This window comes from Typopeltis vanoorti, chromosome 3, assembly GCF_054136105.1.
Source record: "Typopeltis vanoorti isolate ZY-2024b chromosome 3, IOZ_Tvanoo_1.0, whole genome shotgun sequence".
Lineage (NCBI taxonomy): Eukaryota > Metazoa > Arthropoda > Arachnida > Uropygi > Thelyphonidae > Typopeltis > Typopeltis vanoorti.
Genome location: NC_143551.1, coordinates 59293060 through 59310542, shown reverse-complemented (window position 1 = coordinate 59310542; position 17483 = coordinate 59293060). Strand labels below are relative to the sequence as shown.

At 36.0% G+C, this 17483-nt stretch overlaps 1 protein-coding gene across 1 annotated transcript in view; it reads right to left on the bottom strand.

Annotated features, from left to right (window-relative positions):
• r (carbamoyl-phosphate synthetase 2, aspartate transcarbamylase, and dihydroorotase rudimentary) overlaps nucleotides 1-17483 on the bottom strand; it is a 489668-nt gene that overhangs the window by 213612 nt on the left and 258573 nt on the right. Inside the window, exons 19-20 of the mRNA XM_090390424.1 lie at nucleotides 6652-6750; nucleotides 6419-6520 (exon numbers count right to left, since the gene is read on the bottom strand). Of these exons, the coding sequence (XP_090246550.1) occupies nucleotides 6419-6520; nucleotides 6652-6750 (201 nt within the window). The remainder of the gene's footprint in view (nucleotides 1-6418; nucleotides 6521-6651; nucleotides 6751-17483) is intronic.

Genomic DNA, 17483 nt, shown 5'->3' with positions numbered 1-17483 from the left:
AGACAGCATAAACAAATTCTTTGATAAGACTGACTTAAAAAGGAAAATCAGATTCTTGTTGACAGTAACATCTTCGGAGTTCAGGATATGTCCATATACTACCTACTAGTCGTGGCAGAAAGTACTATTGAAATTAATGTTTCAAAAGCCTTGATCAGAAGGGATTAGAAATAGAAAGTAGTCAAAATTTAGTTTTGAGTAGGATAAAAATGAATCCAATCTGATACACCCTTTTGTGTTAGGCTCAATGACCTATCACAGTGAAGTAACTTGGCTTCTAAGAAACCTGTTTACTACTTATGATAGTGCAATGAAACCTATATGAATTGTTGGCTATTCAATTTCAGGGATTGAAATGTTTTGAACCATAATAAAATGTTCTTCCCAGAAAAATTCAAAAGTAGCTTTTTTTTTTTCAAAAAAAAAATCTATTTGGATTGGAAAGTTTACTTGTTCCTTTGAAGAAGTATTTTTGAGTCAGAACAAAAATTTTCACTCTCAGAATCTAAAAAAAAAATATATATATAATACAAATATATTATTTCTTTATTAATTGTTACTACTAATACACAAGAAAAATAAATATAGGCATGCCCAAACTGCCTGTCATGGTTCCACCACCTGAGTCCAATGTGGTAGTAAAGAGCATAACAAATCATGCTTTGCAAAAAAAAAAAAAAGCTAAATGTGTTAGGTGGGAAATCATCCAGCTTACTCTCATGCATGTCAGAAGTAGAAAGATGAAAAAGAACTACAAAAACTTAAAACATATCAAAACATGTAAAAAGAAAACTAGCCACCACCGCACCTTATCTGAGACCCTCATATGCTGAGAAGGTAATAATTAAGAAAATGTCAACAGTAACTCAAACTCATGTCTATTCCACCATCTGATAATTTCAATATACCCAAACTTGATAATCACAAGTGCTTCTTTGTTGAGTGCATCAATTGTATGACGTATAGCCTTAATCCAGAGACAACTCCAAAAATGGTCCCATTTGAGGAAAACCCACTTGTCAAAAAAATTATGGCAAAGATATAGCTTAAAGATAAACCACTAGACTTCCCACAGGGAAAAAAAAACAATATTTCAGTAGCCACTGAAAGTAAATTAAACTTGCTAACTAACCTTAAAACATCAGATGTATTGAATATTTTACCAGAGAAAGATGGACACTGGCCATCCATACTTCCCAAAAACAAGTGATAAATATAAACCTGACAAGTCTATAAAGCTAACACAATAGGAAAATTTTTACAATGGAATTGTCATGGTTTTTGGCAGAATATCTATGATAAAGATTTTGTTGCAGAAATAAACCTTTTTGTTTCTGAAATATAGAGCCAAAGGCTTCACTTCGGCGATGCAAAATTATTATACAAATTAAGTGAATATTGAATCCAACATCATTTCAAAGCCGAATATAAAAACTATAAAACTTTCGGCAGATCCAGCAACCTTTCAGGACAGGGGCAACTTGTGGTAAAGTCAGAGTAAATTCTGATCACTTTCCTTAGTACTTTCCATAATGTAAACCACATCTCCTTGCAGACATGTATGATGCTATGCATTATGGAAGGGGTCACTACCCAGACCAGTTTCGACCTTTGTTGAGTCTCATCAGTGGGAGCCAGACCCAGATGTAAATACCCAGGTTGAAGTAATGCAGAAGTCATTCTTTCCCATATGAGTTGCCACACCTTTTGGCAACTCATATGGGAAAGAATGGCTCCTACTGACGAGACCTCAACAAAGGTCAAAACCAGTCTGGGTAGTGACCCCCTTCCATAATGCATAGCATCATACATGTCCGCAAGGAGATGTGCTTTACATTATGGAAAATACTAAGGAAAGTGATCACAACTTACTCCACCTTTACTGCGAGTTGCCCCTGTCCTGAAAGGCTGCTTACGCTCGGATCCGCTGAAACTTTTATAGTTTCTACAGCACAAAACTCTTGTAGTTTCTATATTCGGCTGTGAAATAATGTTGGATTCAATATCCACTTAATTTGTATAATAACTTTTTATTTGTCTACAGGAAACATACTTAAGACCCAATGATGACCTATCTTAAGGAATTTCACTGTTGTGTATGCAAGGACAGAACTGGAGGTGGTCCTGCTCATGGAGGAGTAGCTATCTTAGTGAAGAGTCATATTCCTTTCCATCATGTCCAACTTAATACTGCTCTGGAAGCAGTAGCAATTTGCCTCTCCATGGGATTTCTCATTAAAGTATGTTCAATTCATTTACCATCACGTGCTGAGTTAAATGAAATTAATCTTGATAATCTTATCTTGCAACTGCCTGAACCCATACTTATGATGGGTGACTTTAATGCTCACAATACTCTACTCTGTAGGGGGAGTGCCACCACAAATAGACGATAATGATCTCTCCTTTCTGAATAATAGACTCAATACTTTCTTGCACATGCCTACCTGCTAATATTCTGTAATTGATCTTACAATTTGCTCCCCTTCCATTCTTCCACTGCTCATGTGGGACATTGAAGAGAACATATATGGAAGAGATCATTTTCCTATTCTTTGCTCAGCATCTTCACAGGAACCATGTTCACCTACATGGATGCCCATATGGAAATGGACCATGGTGACTGGAACATTTTTTTCATCTTGCAAAATTTAATGCTGATACTGTCAGTCAAACACCTATCAATGAAGCAGTCAAGTATATAACACACTGCATCCATGCAGTAATAGCCTCCATTTCAAGATCATCTTGATTTCCACTCTATCCAAAGCCTTGATATGCTAAACAGCAAAAAAGATCAACACAGAGAATGGGGTATATTTTTCACAGATACCTCACCACAAACTTAACAGCTTTAAGCATGCTCAAGCCAAACCATGTTATGTGAGATGATCATGAATCCAATTTACTGCATCGATTAATCAAATGACCAGTGCCAAAATCGTATGGGATAAAATCCAGAAAATGAAAGGTAGATATAGAACCATCTATATCTACCTTTCATCTACCTTAGACCATAAAGTAAGTGTCATTGCTGATCCCAAAAGCTATTGCAGACACTTTGGGAGAAAATTTTGCCAGCATTTCAGCAACAGCTTCATATCCTTCTGAATTTTTAACACTGAAAGAGCAGCACGAGAAACAAAGGCTTAAATTTTGTACCAATGGACTTGAGCCATACAATCAGCCATTTGTTAAGGAGGAAATAAAAAGACCTCTTTTACTGTCTCATCCTAGTGCAGTAGGGCCTGATGACATCCATTACGAAATGATAAAACATCCATCATCATCTTCTGTGGATCTCCTCCTCCTCTTAATATACAACAGAATACTTGCAGAGGAAGAGTTTCTGGATTCTTGGTATAAATCAGTTATCATTGCTATCCCAAAACCAGGAAAGGATCCAACAAAAGCAAATAATTATCTACTTAATGCTCTCACCAGCTGTCTTTGTAAGATAGAAAAAATGGCTAATGCCAGACTTTGCTGGTATTTAGAAAGCAAATGTGGCTTTCGTACACATTGTTCAAACTTTAGACCATATGGTTTGTTTAGAAACTTGTTTAAAGGATGCATTCCTGAACATTCCTTTGACATGAAAGATACAGCCCAGAGATATGGCATATTAAGACTTCTTTAACTAGATCTCAGAGGACACCTTTCTGCATTTATTAAAAACTTTCTGTCTGGGTGAACTTTCCAAGTCAGAGTGGAAAGTATGCTGTCTCAACCATATCATCAAGAACAGGGTGTTCCCCAAGGATCTGTCTTAAGTGTGGCATTTTTGCTATCAAAGTTAACTCAATCACTGAACAGCTTCCTCCCACTGTAGACAATACTCTATATGTTGATGACTTCACAATTTACTGTCATTCTCGTAATGTGAGGGTAATTGAAAGACAACTTTGGAAAGCAAATTGATCATGTTTCTCTGTAGGCTCTTAGTAACAGGTTCAGGTTTTCAACAGAAAAAAGTATCTGTGTACATTTCTGTAGAAAATGCACTCTTCATCCAGATCCTGAATTAAGAATGAGACAACCTGTTATTCCAGTAGTTACAGAAGCCAAGGTCTTGGGACTCATCTTTGACAGAAAATTTACATTCCTTGCACACATTCATCTACTAAGAGAAAAGTGCAAGAGAGAGCATTGAACCTCCTTCGTGCTCTATCCTCTACTGAGTAAAGTGCCGATCGATCTTCATTGCTTCATCTTTATCATGCACTTATATGTTCAAAGCTGGATTATGGGTCTCAAGTCTATGGACCTGTGATGGCTGGATCCCATCCATCGTCAGGGTATACAGATAGCTGCTGGTGGCTTTTGCACATCACCCACTCATTTATGCTGAATCAAATGAACCAGCTCTATCGCTCAGATTGAAACAGTTGTCTCTTAATATGTCCTAAAGATAAAGTCTCTCCCAGATCATCACTACATGGACTAATCTCTATTCTCTGCATTTGGAAACTCATTATCACACACTTCAGACTGCCATACATCTTTCTGTTAAGCGTGTTAAAGAGACTATGCAACCTGTTGGTATGAACATTGATATTGCCTACACCAAACATAACAGCATCCCTCCATGGCAGGTTTGCACTCCATCCTGCAACTTCTCACTTTGTCAGCTACAGAAGTTTCATACTCCAACATCTGTCTACCTGCAATTGTTTAATGCACAGAGAGCAGCCCACTTTGATTTCTTGCCATCTAAGGTTCAACAACTGATACCATGTCAGCTGTGTTTCCTGACATTATTATCTCCAACCAGATTCCACATGATTGCAGTAATTATACACCAGAGTTGCATGCCATCCAGCTTGCACTTGTACATATAAAAGAAAATCGCTGTGTAATTTATAGACATTCAGCTCTTTGCAGGATATCTCCCTTCCTATGTATAATCTACATCCAATGTTGCATGAAGTGTTACACCTGTTGTACTAAACTCTTAATTTAGATGTTCAGTTGTGCTGGATTTCCAGCCATATTGGAATTAAGGGAAATGAGAGTGTAGATGCATTTGCTAGATCAGCTCATACTTTCTCTACGTACTACATGGTCATATACAGATAAAATCAAAGCTAATTGCTCGAATCATGGCAGGAAGCATCAACAAACAAATTATATGACATTAAGCCTGAAATTAAACATTGGCATTCTAGTCAACTTATACAGAGAAGAGAGGAAGCTGTTTTTGCTAGATTCCACATTGAAATTAAACATTGGCATTCTAGTCAACTTATACAGAGAAGAGAGGAAGCTGTTTTTGCTAGATTCCACATCGGTAATAGTCATCTTATACATTCTTATTTACTGAGGGCTGATGACCCTCCATGCATGAAAAATGCAATACGTCTCACTATTTATCATATCCTGGCAGAGTGCTAGCACTTTACACTGCGGTAGATTGCATGAGGTTTTTAACTTTCTACAAAGAATTTGTACAAACACATTTGACTGTAATTTTGTTTATATGTAGATACTACATTGTTTAACTTAACTTTTGTACATACATATTACTTACTAGTTTATTTTTGACAATCTACGAATTGCTGTAGCCTTTGATTGCATATTTTTGTAACCTTGTTGTAATTTTGTTTACATGTAGATACTGCATACTGCATTGCTAAACTTTATGTATGCATATTGTACAATAATTTCTTTTTTGACTATTTATGGTGCTGCTGTAATTTTATTTATATATAGATATGCATTCCTTGGCTTTGTTTTTATACATGCATTTTGTTTATTATTTTGTACTGTTGACTATTTATGTACTGCTGCAACTTTTGACCTTGTATGTTGCAGTAACTTTTTCATAAATTTTGTTTACATATAGATGCTGCATTGTGGAACTTAATTTCTGTGCATGAATATTGTTTACTAATTTCTAATGACTCTATATGTGCTTCTTTAACCTTTGTTGTTATTTTGTTTATATGTATATGCTGCATTGCTTGGCTTGGTTTTTGTATTACATATTGTTTACAATTTTTCTTTGAATGTTTATGTAGTGATGTAACCTTTGACCTTGTGTATTACTATGGCACGGTTATGACCTTTGCTGTTTTTGTGCCAATAAACTATAAACCAACTAACCAATCTTCCAATGTTATGCTAACAAAGGAAAACAAAACTTAGTCCACAGAGATTTAATGGACAAAATAGTAAATGTACCAATGTACATTTACTATTTTACCAATACTACATTTACATAACACTTCACTCAAAACAGCAAAATTTCACCAATTTTCTTAGTTCAAATTAGCTCAATGCAGTAGGTAAGTGACTGAAATTCCTAAAACTTACTAAAACATTCTAAGGAAATTACAGTTCACTAGAATGTATTAGAAAGACTACAATGCTCCAAGTAAGCGTTGCAAAATACATAACTACATTTCAAAAGGGTCACCTTCTGTCGGTGCAAATCCATAGCAATGTTGTTTGGCAGCTGACCTCCCATACACAGAATTATTCCTTCTGGCTGCTCAAGTGTATAGATATCCATTACAGTCTACAAGAGAGGAAAATACTGCTTTACTGTCAAAATAAAAATAATAAATAAAATAAAATGAAATAGAACTTCAACTTTAAATTAAGATTTTATGCGTGATACAATTTTCAAATAAAAAAAATTATACTCACTTCAAATGAAATTTCTTCAAAATATAACCTGTCACACATATCATAATCAGTGCTAACAGTTTCTGGATTATAATTTAACATGATGGTCTTCCTTCCCATCTATTAAAAAAAAAAATAAGAAAATAAAAAAAATTAAATTTATATTAAAATACAACTAAAGCATATCTCATAATAAACATAAAATAATATTGTACAATATCACAAACAATTCTTCATAATTCAAAAGACAATACACCTGTTCTGGCAAACCATTTTCAGGTAAAGAGACTTATCCATATCTAAATCAGAATGGAAGAAGAAACTAAAGAAAACTGACAATAAAATGGACATAAATATCAGCAGAAGTAATTGGTTATATAAAAAAGTAGGTGACAAATGCAAATTTGTAAAGATACTTATTTCTACCAATGTTCGTTATCACATGACAATCTAAACTTGTTATATTATGCTCATACCAACCTCCATGGAGTAAGCACTCATGACAGGAGGTTAACCCAATCAACTTATCATACTGAACCTTAAAATTTAACTCTCCCTATGTCCACAAATATAAAAAAAGTAGATGACAAATGCAAATTTGTAAAGATACTTATTTCTGCCAATGTTCATTATTACATGAAGATGTCTAACTAAAAATTTACTGAAATCTTTCTGAAGGCAACTAATATCAACAGTGCTCCTTATGTGCATCTTTATTAAACACTGGAAGATCTCTAGTCAATCCACATGAAATATTGTCTTCTTTAAAAGGATTAGGTTCTGGCCTTACCATCTTGCAGCTAGTCTTCCTCTCATTGTAAGTAATTTAGATATAGCAGGGAACCAAGAAGACAACCCGAGGGCACAACAGTAGTTACCTGCTTTTTTTTTTTTTTTTTTTTTTTTTTGAGACACTGCTTCCACATATATACCCTGCTGGTATTTTTCAGAGGAGCCAACCTTCAATCCATCCAACCAGCTATTACCCATTCCCATCCCCCTCCAGCTTGTACACCAACAAATGCTTTTGCAAAGTCCAAGAGTATCACTGTACATAAATTTATCTTATCCAACACATTCATCACCTTACCATAAAATGCAACTAAATGGCTAAAACAAGACCTACCACTGACAAACCCACCCTGAAGAATTCTAGGGCCATCAACTCAATCCTATATTATATTTCTAACCAACCTCTCCAATACACCTTGACTAGAACTGCAGATATACAGACTGGTCTAGAATTCAAAATGTCTGTCCAAGAAACATGATTGTGGAGCTGTACTATTTTGCCTTCTTTCCAGCACTTACGAATGTTTTCTACTACTCATTAAATAACCAGTTCAAGGGCATACATAACTCCTGCACATTGCTTAAAAAATCTGTAATGCATCATCCACTTCCAAAGACTATCATCTAAGTCAATTAACATTTGCACACCTAATTTTGTCACCTCTAATACAATAACATTTGCCTCCCTATTACATAATTGCACAGCATCATTTACACCAGTATGATATACACTCATGAAGTAACTCTGCTACATCCACTGAAATAATCACTCTGATAACATAACCATCAAGTAGTGTCACCCTGTCATAATTATTCTGTCTCTTACTTGCCATATAACAGAAGCATTCCCTTGAATCATCTTTGGCTCAATGACCAATTTCCACTCACTTTTTCATTGTTTACCATGCTTGTCATTTTTCTAACCCACTTTATACTCAACATGCATGTAATCACTATCTTGTACTTTATCATTGTATTGTACTTTCTCGATAACTTCTTTTCCATCACTGCGGGCTTGATTTCACAGTTCACCCATTTCATTCCTACTCTAGTGATATGCAATGAAACAAGCAATGCATGTGTGTGTGAACATCTTTACTGCAAAGCTCATCAACCCAACTTCAGATGACAACCTACATTATAATTCCACATATACCCCTCTTTGTCAGTAGTCTTTTCCTGTTAACCACTTCCCAAACCAGTATCTCATAATCACCCTCAAGCAATCGGTAATAGCATTGATACTTTATTAATAACCACACAGTGTGATTATATCACCAAATCCAACATGTGAAAAAACTCGAGTGACTTCCATCACAGATTGCTTGAAATAGGAGAAATTCAACAAATTCATACTCCTTGTTCTCATACACTATCTCCTGCTTCCAATCCACATTCCTGGAATTAATAACTGCCACTGGGTTCATGTTTTATTTAGATGCCAACCAATTTGACTAAATATTTTGCAATCAGCTTTCTACATTCTCTCATCTAAAGCAACATCCTATTAAGACATACTAGACAGTTAATTTCAACGTTATACTCAACATGCATGTAAGTGTTAAACTTCAAACAGTACTGACGTTTAACACCTCCTTCAAGTACATATGCTACAAGATATGACATTCGACTGCATGCACATTAATAGAAGAGCATGTGTAGAGTCTATGCCATTACATTTAGCTGTGGCAATGGTGTTGACGTTGGAAGAAAAGACATTTATTGTTGAGCATTATTCTCATTCATATGGAGTTGGTAGAGCACATTTCATTTCATGCACAGGTATTCCAACAGAACAGCACAACCTGCCACACATCATGTGGTTCTAGAGCCTAGTTATGAGAGCACCCCAGGAGGCTCATTTCAAGGTTCACAGAATTCCCATATCCATATCACTTGATGCATTTGTTTGGGATATGTTGAAGGAATGGGTATTCCACCATGACCTGCTTTCAAACCTTGATGAACTAAGGGATAAAATTACATGTATCTATCCAGCAGATGTTCCAAAACCCTTATTCTCCAAGATGAGAACAAGCACTAAAAACCTGTCTAAGTGCCCATTTCGAGCAGGTAATCTACTATTGTTAATGCTTTATTCAACCAAGATTCCACCAATAGTTGCAGATGTACATATTATATGTAAACTTGCTGATAAACCCGTTTACTCCATGACATATTGTTGTAGTTATTCCGTACTGTTTTTCCCCCCCACCACACTGTACTAGCCTTTTTGGCTTTTGCTCTTAGTAGACAGAATTCCTCTATCATTAACAGTATCTCCTGCCTCCTTTCATCCCCATGTCCTTATGGAAAATTCTATATGCTTCCCATTTGTATTCAATGATGGTATCATCCTACAATCTCATCTAACCAAGTTTTTCTTATACCAATTATCTTGAGCATACTGAATCAATGCAACAAACTCAGATCCCTTATTTCTAAGGCAGCTGAGTTTGTTACTCTTTACATTAGTACACAAACATAAAAATTTCTTTTAGATCATTCCACTACACCATCACTCCCTACTATAGCTGTGGATCTCTCTTTGACTACTTTTGTTTCCCTGACCTGTTTCCACATATCTCTCACATTCCCACCATTAATTATGCATTCCATCACTCAGTCCTACCATAATCACATCTTCCTCTTGTCCATCCACAACACACTTCACAGCAACCAGCAATTTCTAAATGTCCAACATCAAACTCATCCAAATGCAATCTATCAACTTTAAACCGCTCCAACTTCCCTTTAAATTCACTAACTGAATGCGCTTTGCATCTCACAATCCATCAATGCTGCCATTCATTATCTCTCCTTTTTTGAACTCATTTTCATATCTGGGCAACATGCTAACCATTTTTCCAACAATACTAACCTTCCCAAATTTCTATCCACATTCTTTTTTTGCCATTCAAGTCATTTGTGCTCACAGCTACTATAATTCAGATGCCCATTCCTTTCATGCAAAGGATCAGATTTGTTTCAACATTCCACCTGGAAAACATGCCCTATTATGATTAAAACATAATATAATTCAGACAGGGAAAAAAAAATTCTCCTTTATTTAACTTTAGTGTGCAATTTTAAAATACAATCCTTACAATACACAATCAGAACAGTCAACTAAAAACCAGGAGTATAAAATCCTGGGGTCAGTTAAGAGTCAAAGCTAGAAAACTGGGAGGAGAACAGAACCCCAAATAGCCTGCAACAAATGCAGAAAACTTTCTAGTTTCTAATGTAATGTTCACTGATCAACGTTCACGTCATACCTTGCCTGCCAATCAAGAAAGTTATTTTCAACATGAAGATAACCTTTCTAACTTGATTGGCAGGTAGTCTCAAGTAGTCATGTGGGCAAAATTCAGAGTGAGGAAATGGACAATGAACCTATTTTGTGTCTAGTCATAGAAAAGGCAAATGACAAAGAAAATCATTCTCCCACAAGTACCAGAGTCCTTGTTCTCAAGCAGAGTAAGAAATTAATGTCAGACATATACAAATGTTTCAAGAAAACATTTGTATATGCCTGTTAACACTATGTTCCTACATAAAGATATGCACTTCACATGGAGATAAAACAAGAAATAAGAAGAGCCACATTATGTTGTTGTTGCTCATAGCGATAACTTCATGCAGGTTCAGGTTATGAAGTACGCAGCGGATTTGAAACTGGAAATGAACACCACTTAGTGTTAAGTAGGATAAAAATTAATATGACACTGAAAACAGCAATATGTAAGAAAGTTTTTAAAAAAAAGTATTAAAGTTGAGAAGCTTTTATAGGTGAAGTCTAGACTCAACTATACAAACATCCAAGAAAACACAAAACAGTTCAAAAACAAAAGCAAGACCTTGGAGCCTCATTGGAAAAAGATATTGTTTGATTCACCTAGTGAAGAATGTGGTGAATTTGTCTGCAAGGATAGAAAAATAAGAACACAATGGTGAACACAAGTAGTCCTAGAAAAAGCATGCCAGAAATTCCTGGCAAATAAGTCAGCTATGGAACACTTCAGTAAAAATATACAGTGAAACTGACGAGGCTAAGGACTGCTTAGATAATTGCAGAAAGAGAGTTGAAATTCAAAGGGCATATTTTACAAGTTGATAAAATAGCTCAATGGATTACATGCATTTTGAAAAGAGCTTACAGCTAACAAGTAAGGATAAGAAGGTTGTTATCCTTCTTTCTAAGGTTATGATATGTCTGCCTCTTGACTACTGTGTAGAGATTTGGCCACTTGGTTTCTTAGGGATCAGGAGGTGATGGAGACGACTCAGAAACAAGTGACCAAGCCAGTGATAGGTTGAAGATGTGAGTGCCGCAAATTTCAGTTGATAAAAAAAGAAAGGAGACACGACAAATAGGGAGGGAACCAGAGATCCCTCCCCCCAAGAAGTTGAGTAAGAGTATGGTTATAATAAAGGTGTGCAGACTAGATTTTGTGCATTTGAGAGTGAGTGGAATGGATTGCCAGACACAATTAGTTGCATCTGGCAATCTCACACAATTAGCTGTGTGAATGCCCTGACAGTGAATGAGTTTGAGGAGAGATATGACAGGTATTGCCCACTATAAATCTTAGTGTGGATCTCCCGTGATGAGTCTTCTGACTCCATGGAGATCAATGATAAAAGTGGGAAACTGAAGATAAAAACATTCCAGAGGTCTGAAGTAACTAGAAGAAAACATTCAAGAAGAATGCAAACAGGAGTAGTTATTATTACTCAAGATAAAAAAGCTACCAAAAGCCTGAAATGAGGAGTGTGATGAATTACAGTAAAGATAGTATATGCGCCCTGCCTTACAGCAGATTTTCTATCGAACCATCTCATTCCTGCTGAGTTACAAACTAGTATTTAGGCTATACATTAAACTCCACGGTGTACCATTTACCCCATTGAGAAACCCTCTATTTGATCTGAAGCCAGTTTATTATCCAAGTTTCTCTTCCACATTTTTTTTTTTTTTAAACTACTCTAGTATGCTTTTGGAAATCTTCCATGGAACACTTAGTAGAGAAATTCCCCTACTAATTATCTACTATTAATAATTCTCACATTCTATCCAGAATTCAACCTTGTGAACAGGCTTTCTGAATTAGGCAGTATAGCTATTATGAATACCTTTAGTCTGAGTTTTCATAGCACCATTATCTTTACTCATTCCTCCATATCAAAGCTTTATTTCAATAGCCTCCAGAACATTTTGACACTACTGATATTTACCTTCTACATTCTTATAAAGCTTTCTCATGAATTTTGTTCATAAAATTTATACATGGTTCAGCTCGGTTGCATTTTTCTCTATATTCTTAGGGCATGTGCAGACTTCCTTACCAGAAATTTTCTTACCGTTCTTAAACAGACGTTCAGCAGGTACTCATTATTATTCTCCAAGTTTCCAAGTTATCACCAAACATTTCTGTATGCCTAGGATTAATTTCCTACCCTGCTGTGCTTCAAAAAGAACCACTATTACCATTTTCTTTATGTCAACTGTTTTCTCTAATGATAACTCTTCCACTTCTTCCTTATTAGAACATTCTGCAGGATGATAGGCTCAAATAAGTTCCATTATATAATTCCAGTATTTAAAGAGTCCATGTAACTAGTAGAAACTGGCTGCCAATCAAGACGTTTACCTTGAAGTTTCCAGTTGAATACTACTGCTACTCTTTTCTTTTCCTGATCACTATTGCCTGAAACAACATTCTATATGTATCATTTGTAGGATCTCACCTCTTTTATTTCTGTAACAGCAATTATTTCTTTAGTTCTTAGGCCCATTCAATTTCTTTTTCATTGATATTCTCTATATTGATCAGGTAACTATTTTCAAATTCTTTTGACACCGTTGTCAAAGCTCACTTTTCACTGCTTGCTATGATTCCCTGATGAATGCAGCAGGTGTGACTTGTTTAACTGAATGATGTTCCAGTAAGAAGGAAATTTCCACATGTACCATTATGTGTGTGTTTCTGGTTTAAGGCAAGCAATAGAGAAAGAATTTGTTCAGCTTAATTCTAAATTTCTAGGCCATCCTTATTTGTTCAGTACCTGGATATCTACTAATGAGGCACACCATGGGAGGACTGGACAGGTTGGCAGTGGTCAGTTCACTGTATTCCTTAAAGGCTATGTGGAATAAGCCCCCCCCCCCCCCCCCAAGTGCATAACTACACTTGGCAACAATGAAATGGCATTCATTGTCATTTATCCATATAACACTCGGTTCAAATTAGTCAGCAGGGATTCTGTGCAAATATTTAAATATCACACTCAAAACCTTCCAGAATTATTAATAAACATGTCAAATAACAGCTGAAGTACAGAATTATGTAGAACACCACCAGCGTACATCACTGATACCGGTTGGTCAGGAATTCTCCAATTCATCATGATGTCTCAAAATATGATCCTACTGTTGATACCTTGCCTTTGGATGCAATTCCTAACAAACATTTCCAATACATTGAAGACCATACCAGTCAGTCTTCAAGGTATTGGAAAAGCTAGGTATAGATACAGCAAATTACCGACACCAATTAGTCTTAATTCACTGCATAAGTCTTAGCTCTTCACCAATGCATAATGGAGATCAAAGTTGAACAATCTAACTGGGTTGTTCGATTTTTAGATTCAGTGTATATGCCCCGCTAGGTACTTATTACTTCAGTACCCCACACTAATAACCTCCACCAAGTCCAATTTCTGTATTTGAGTTAAGCTCTCATCACAGCCAACTCATCTGTTCTTTAATCCTATCATCCAGAGTGATAATGGTTTTTCCTGGAATATATACTAAAACTATCACTTCAAAACTGAGCTTCTTCAACAACCTCCAGAATATCTTGCCACCTTCTTGATATCTATTTTCTATATTCTTACCGAAGTCTTCCCATGACTTTTGTTTAGCTAGTTTTACACACTGTTTAGCTTTCTTACATTTGTCTCTGCATTCTCTACAAGCTGACTTATTTGTCAGGAACTTTTGATATGCTTTCTTCTTTTCCTTCGCTGCCTCTAAATTCCTGTTCACCATGGGGTTCTGATTTTTTCTATCACTGCAGACAACCTCACCACATGCTTCTCTGAATGAATCAATCAATGTTTTCTTCAGGTTTTAACGCTGAAATCTCAAAGGTTTGGTTCCTGTTCTCAAACTCTTTCATTTTTTCTTCAATAATCTTTGTGTATTTTAGTCTACAGTTCACACCTGAGAGCTGCTCAAATTTTATTCACTTTAAAACTTTCTTACATGTTATTCTTTTCAATATGAAATTCAATTTTATCCTGCTCAAGACTAAATAGTGATCACTTCCAAGTACAAATCCTCTGTACACTCTGGTGTCCTGCACCAGGGAGAAGAACATCATTATCAACACTAACATAGTCAATGAGACTTTTCTTATTCCTTGCCTCTTCTCTCCATGTGAATTTGAGCACATTTTTATGTTGGAACATTATGTTAGTAATAACCAGTCCATATCCTGAGCAGAAATAAAATAGGTATTTACCATTATTATTTGCTTTGCTCTTTTCTCCAAATTTCCCAAAATATTTTTGTGTCTTACAATCATTTTCTATGACAAATAGTTGAGAAATTATGGGAATACAACAAAGATCTGTATTTATGTTTTGTAGATCTAGAAAAGACATGACACAAAGTGCCAAGAGAGAAGCTATTCAAAACGCTACAGTTGTATGGAGTCAGTGGGGTAAATTAAGCAACACTTAGTCTTTGAGTTATAAGTCAGCAGTTAGAATTGAAGGAAGTACAGAAAGATGATTTAATGTTAAATTTGGTGTCAGACAAGGATGTACATTACCCCCTCTGTTATTCATTATCTACATGGATCAAATTATGAAGAAAGGTTGTACTAAACCTGATATCAACATTGGGGATGTTAATATCAGCTTGCTATATGCAGATGATGTTATACTTCTAAATAAATCCACTACAAGTCTGCAAGATTCCCTGAGTAAATTGAATAACTGTTGTAATAGATATGGTATGAAGGTCAACAATAAAAAGACAAAGACAACGAAATTAGGTAGAAGCATTGAAAATATCAACTGCACTGTGAATGGAGAACCTATACAACAAGTAAAACATTTCAGCTACTTGGGCACGATTTTTAGTGAAGATGGTAAATTAAATATGGAAATAGACAACAGAATCGACAAAGCTGGTATTGTAGGAAGTCAACTAAATAAATTTATATGGAATAAAAGAGAAATTAGTCAAAACACTAAATTAGGTGTATACAAAACAGTGTTCAAACCAATTTTAACTTATGGATTCCGAGAGCTGGGTTAGAAGGAAAACACTTGACCAAAGACTAGAGACTGCAGATAGAGTCCTGAGAAAAATTAGGGGCACGAACAGATGGCATCAATGACAATATTAGGAAAGACTTGATGTTGTTAGCATTCAGAAATGTGTTAGCAGAGCTTCACCTAAACAGAATGGAAGAGGAAAGATTAGCAAAACAAATGTTCTCTGCTAGGTTGGCAGGAAAAAGACCCAGAAGAAGATCAAGTTGAAAGTTTATTTTTCACTTGGTTAGAGTATAATAAATTTAGTTTAATTCTTTATCCAAGTGTGAGCAAACAAAGTTTGCGCCTGAAAGTATCTTCAGGACTGGGGTAAGGTGATACAACACCAGGGCAACTCGTTGCAAAGGTGTAGCAAGCTACCAACCCATAGGATTGCTGCAGTTCTCACAGAGTAAGGAGGTTCTACATCTTATTAAGATGGGCCATGGCTGTTTTTGTTTCTCACACTATGGTGTCCTTTGACTTCTTTACAAGCAGTGTATACGGGAATAGTAAAACTAGTGTTTTGTTCTTGTGTTCAGGGAGGGAAGGGGGAGGTGGACAGGAATGAACTGTAGCAATTAGCTAAATGCATGGTTAAGTAGTTGAGTTCTGTGACAAACTGCATCACTAGAAAAAATTGCAGTAGCTCTAGGATAGCATGATTGCTTATGCAAGCAAATTTTACAGTGAGTTGTTTTTTTTTTTTTTTTATGAAAAACAGTTATTTTTATGGAACAAAGACATCAAAGATCATACTATGCCCAGACATGGGTTACAGCAATACATATAGTAGACAGTTAGTAGGACAATCACAAACATCCATGCTCCTGGTGGGATTCGAACCCACAGCCTCATGGCTGAAGAGGGGATATGCTAACCACTCGGCCAACCAGACCAGTAAAAAAACATATATTGAAAGATTTGAAAGAAACATGACTGGTATGACAAAAAAGGGAAGGCAGTTATTTGATCCTTTTTCTAACGTTAAATGTATTTTAAGGCATTGGCAGTTTTACATAAGTTACAAAAGAATCAATGAACAAACCCAACCACAAATACTCTGCACCTCCTTTAGCCCAAATTATAGCAGATATGAGGTTTGGCAGAGACTCCAAAAAAAAGTATTGGATTGCATCCACAACATATCAGACAGTCCTTTAACTGGCTCAGATTTGAAGGAAGAGGACTTTGCTTTCTAACATGTCCATTATATTCTCAAAGGAATTCAGATGAGGGCTTTGTGGTGGCCAGGGAAGATGGTGGAAGTCAATGTCATGCTCATTGAACCACTCCTGAACAATTCTTGTATGATGGACTATACCATTGATGTCCATGAAACAACTGTCACCCGTTGGATAAAAAGTCAGCGTTACAGGATGGACTTCAGCAGCAATGTTCAGATATATCTGAGGACATCCGACTTTCTAGAAATATCAGGGGACCTGTTCCATACCAACAAAACATGCCACACAGTATGACACTACCTCTAGAACTTGGAGTTGTGTTTACGAGGCAAGGTGGGTTCACTGCTTTATGGGGCTCCTGCAAACTCTCTGCCTACTGTGAGTTGTCTCCCACATGATTTTTTCCCCAGTCTCCCAGCACCAGTCAGTGTTACTGACACTACTGTAGATAAACTTTTCAGTTCTTCACAGAAATCAGCATTTTCCACATGGGCATGCAACTGCCAATACTGATCCTCTTCAATTCCCTGTACATAGTTCGGT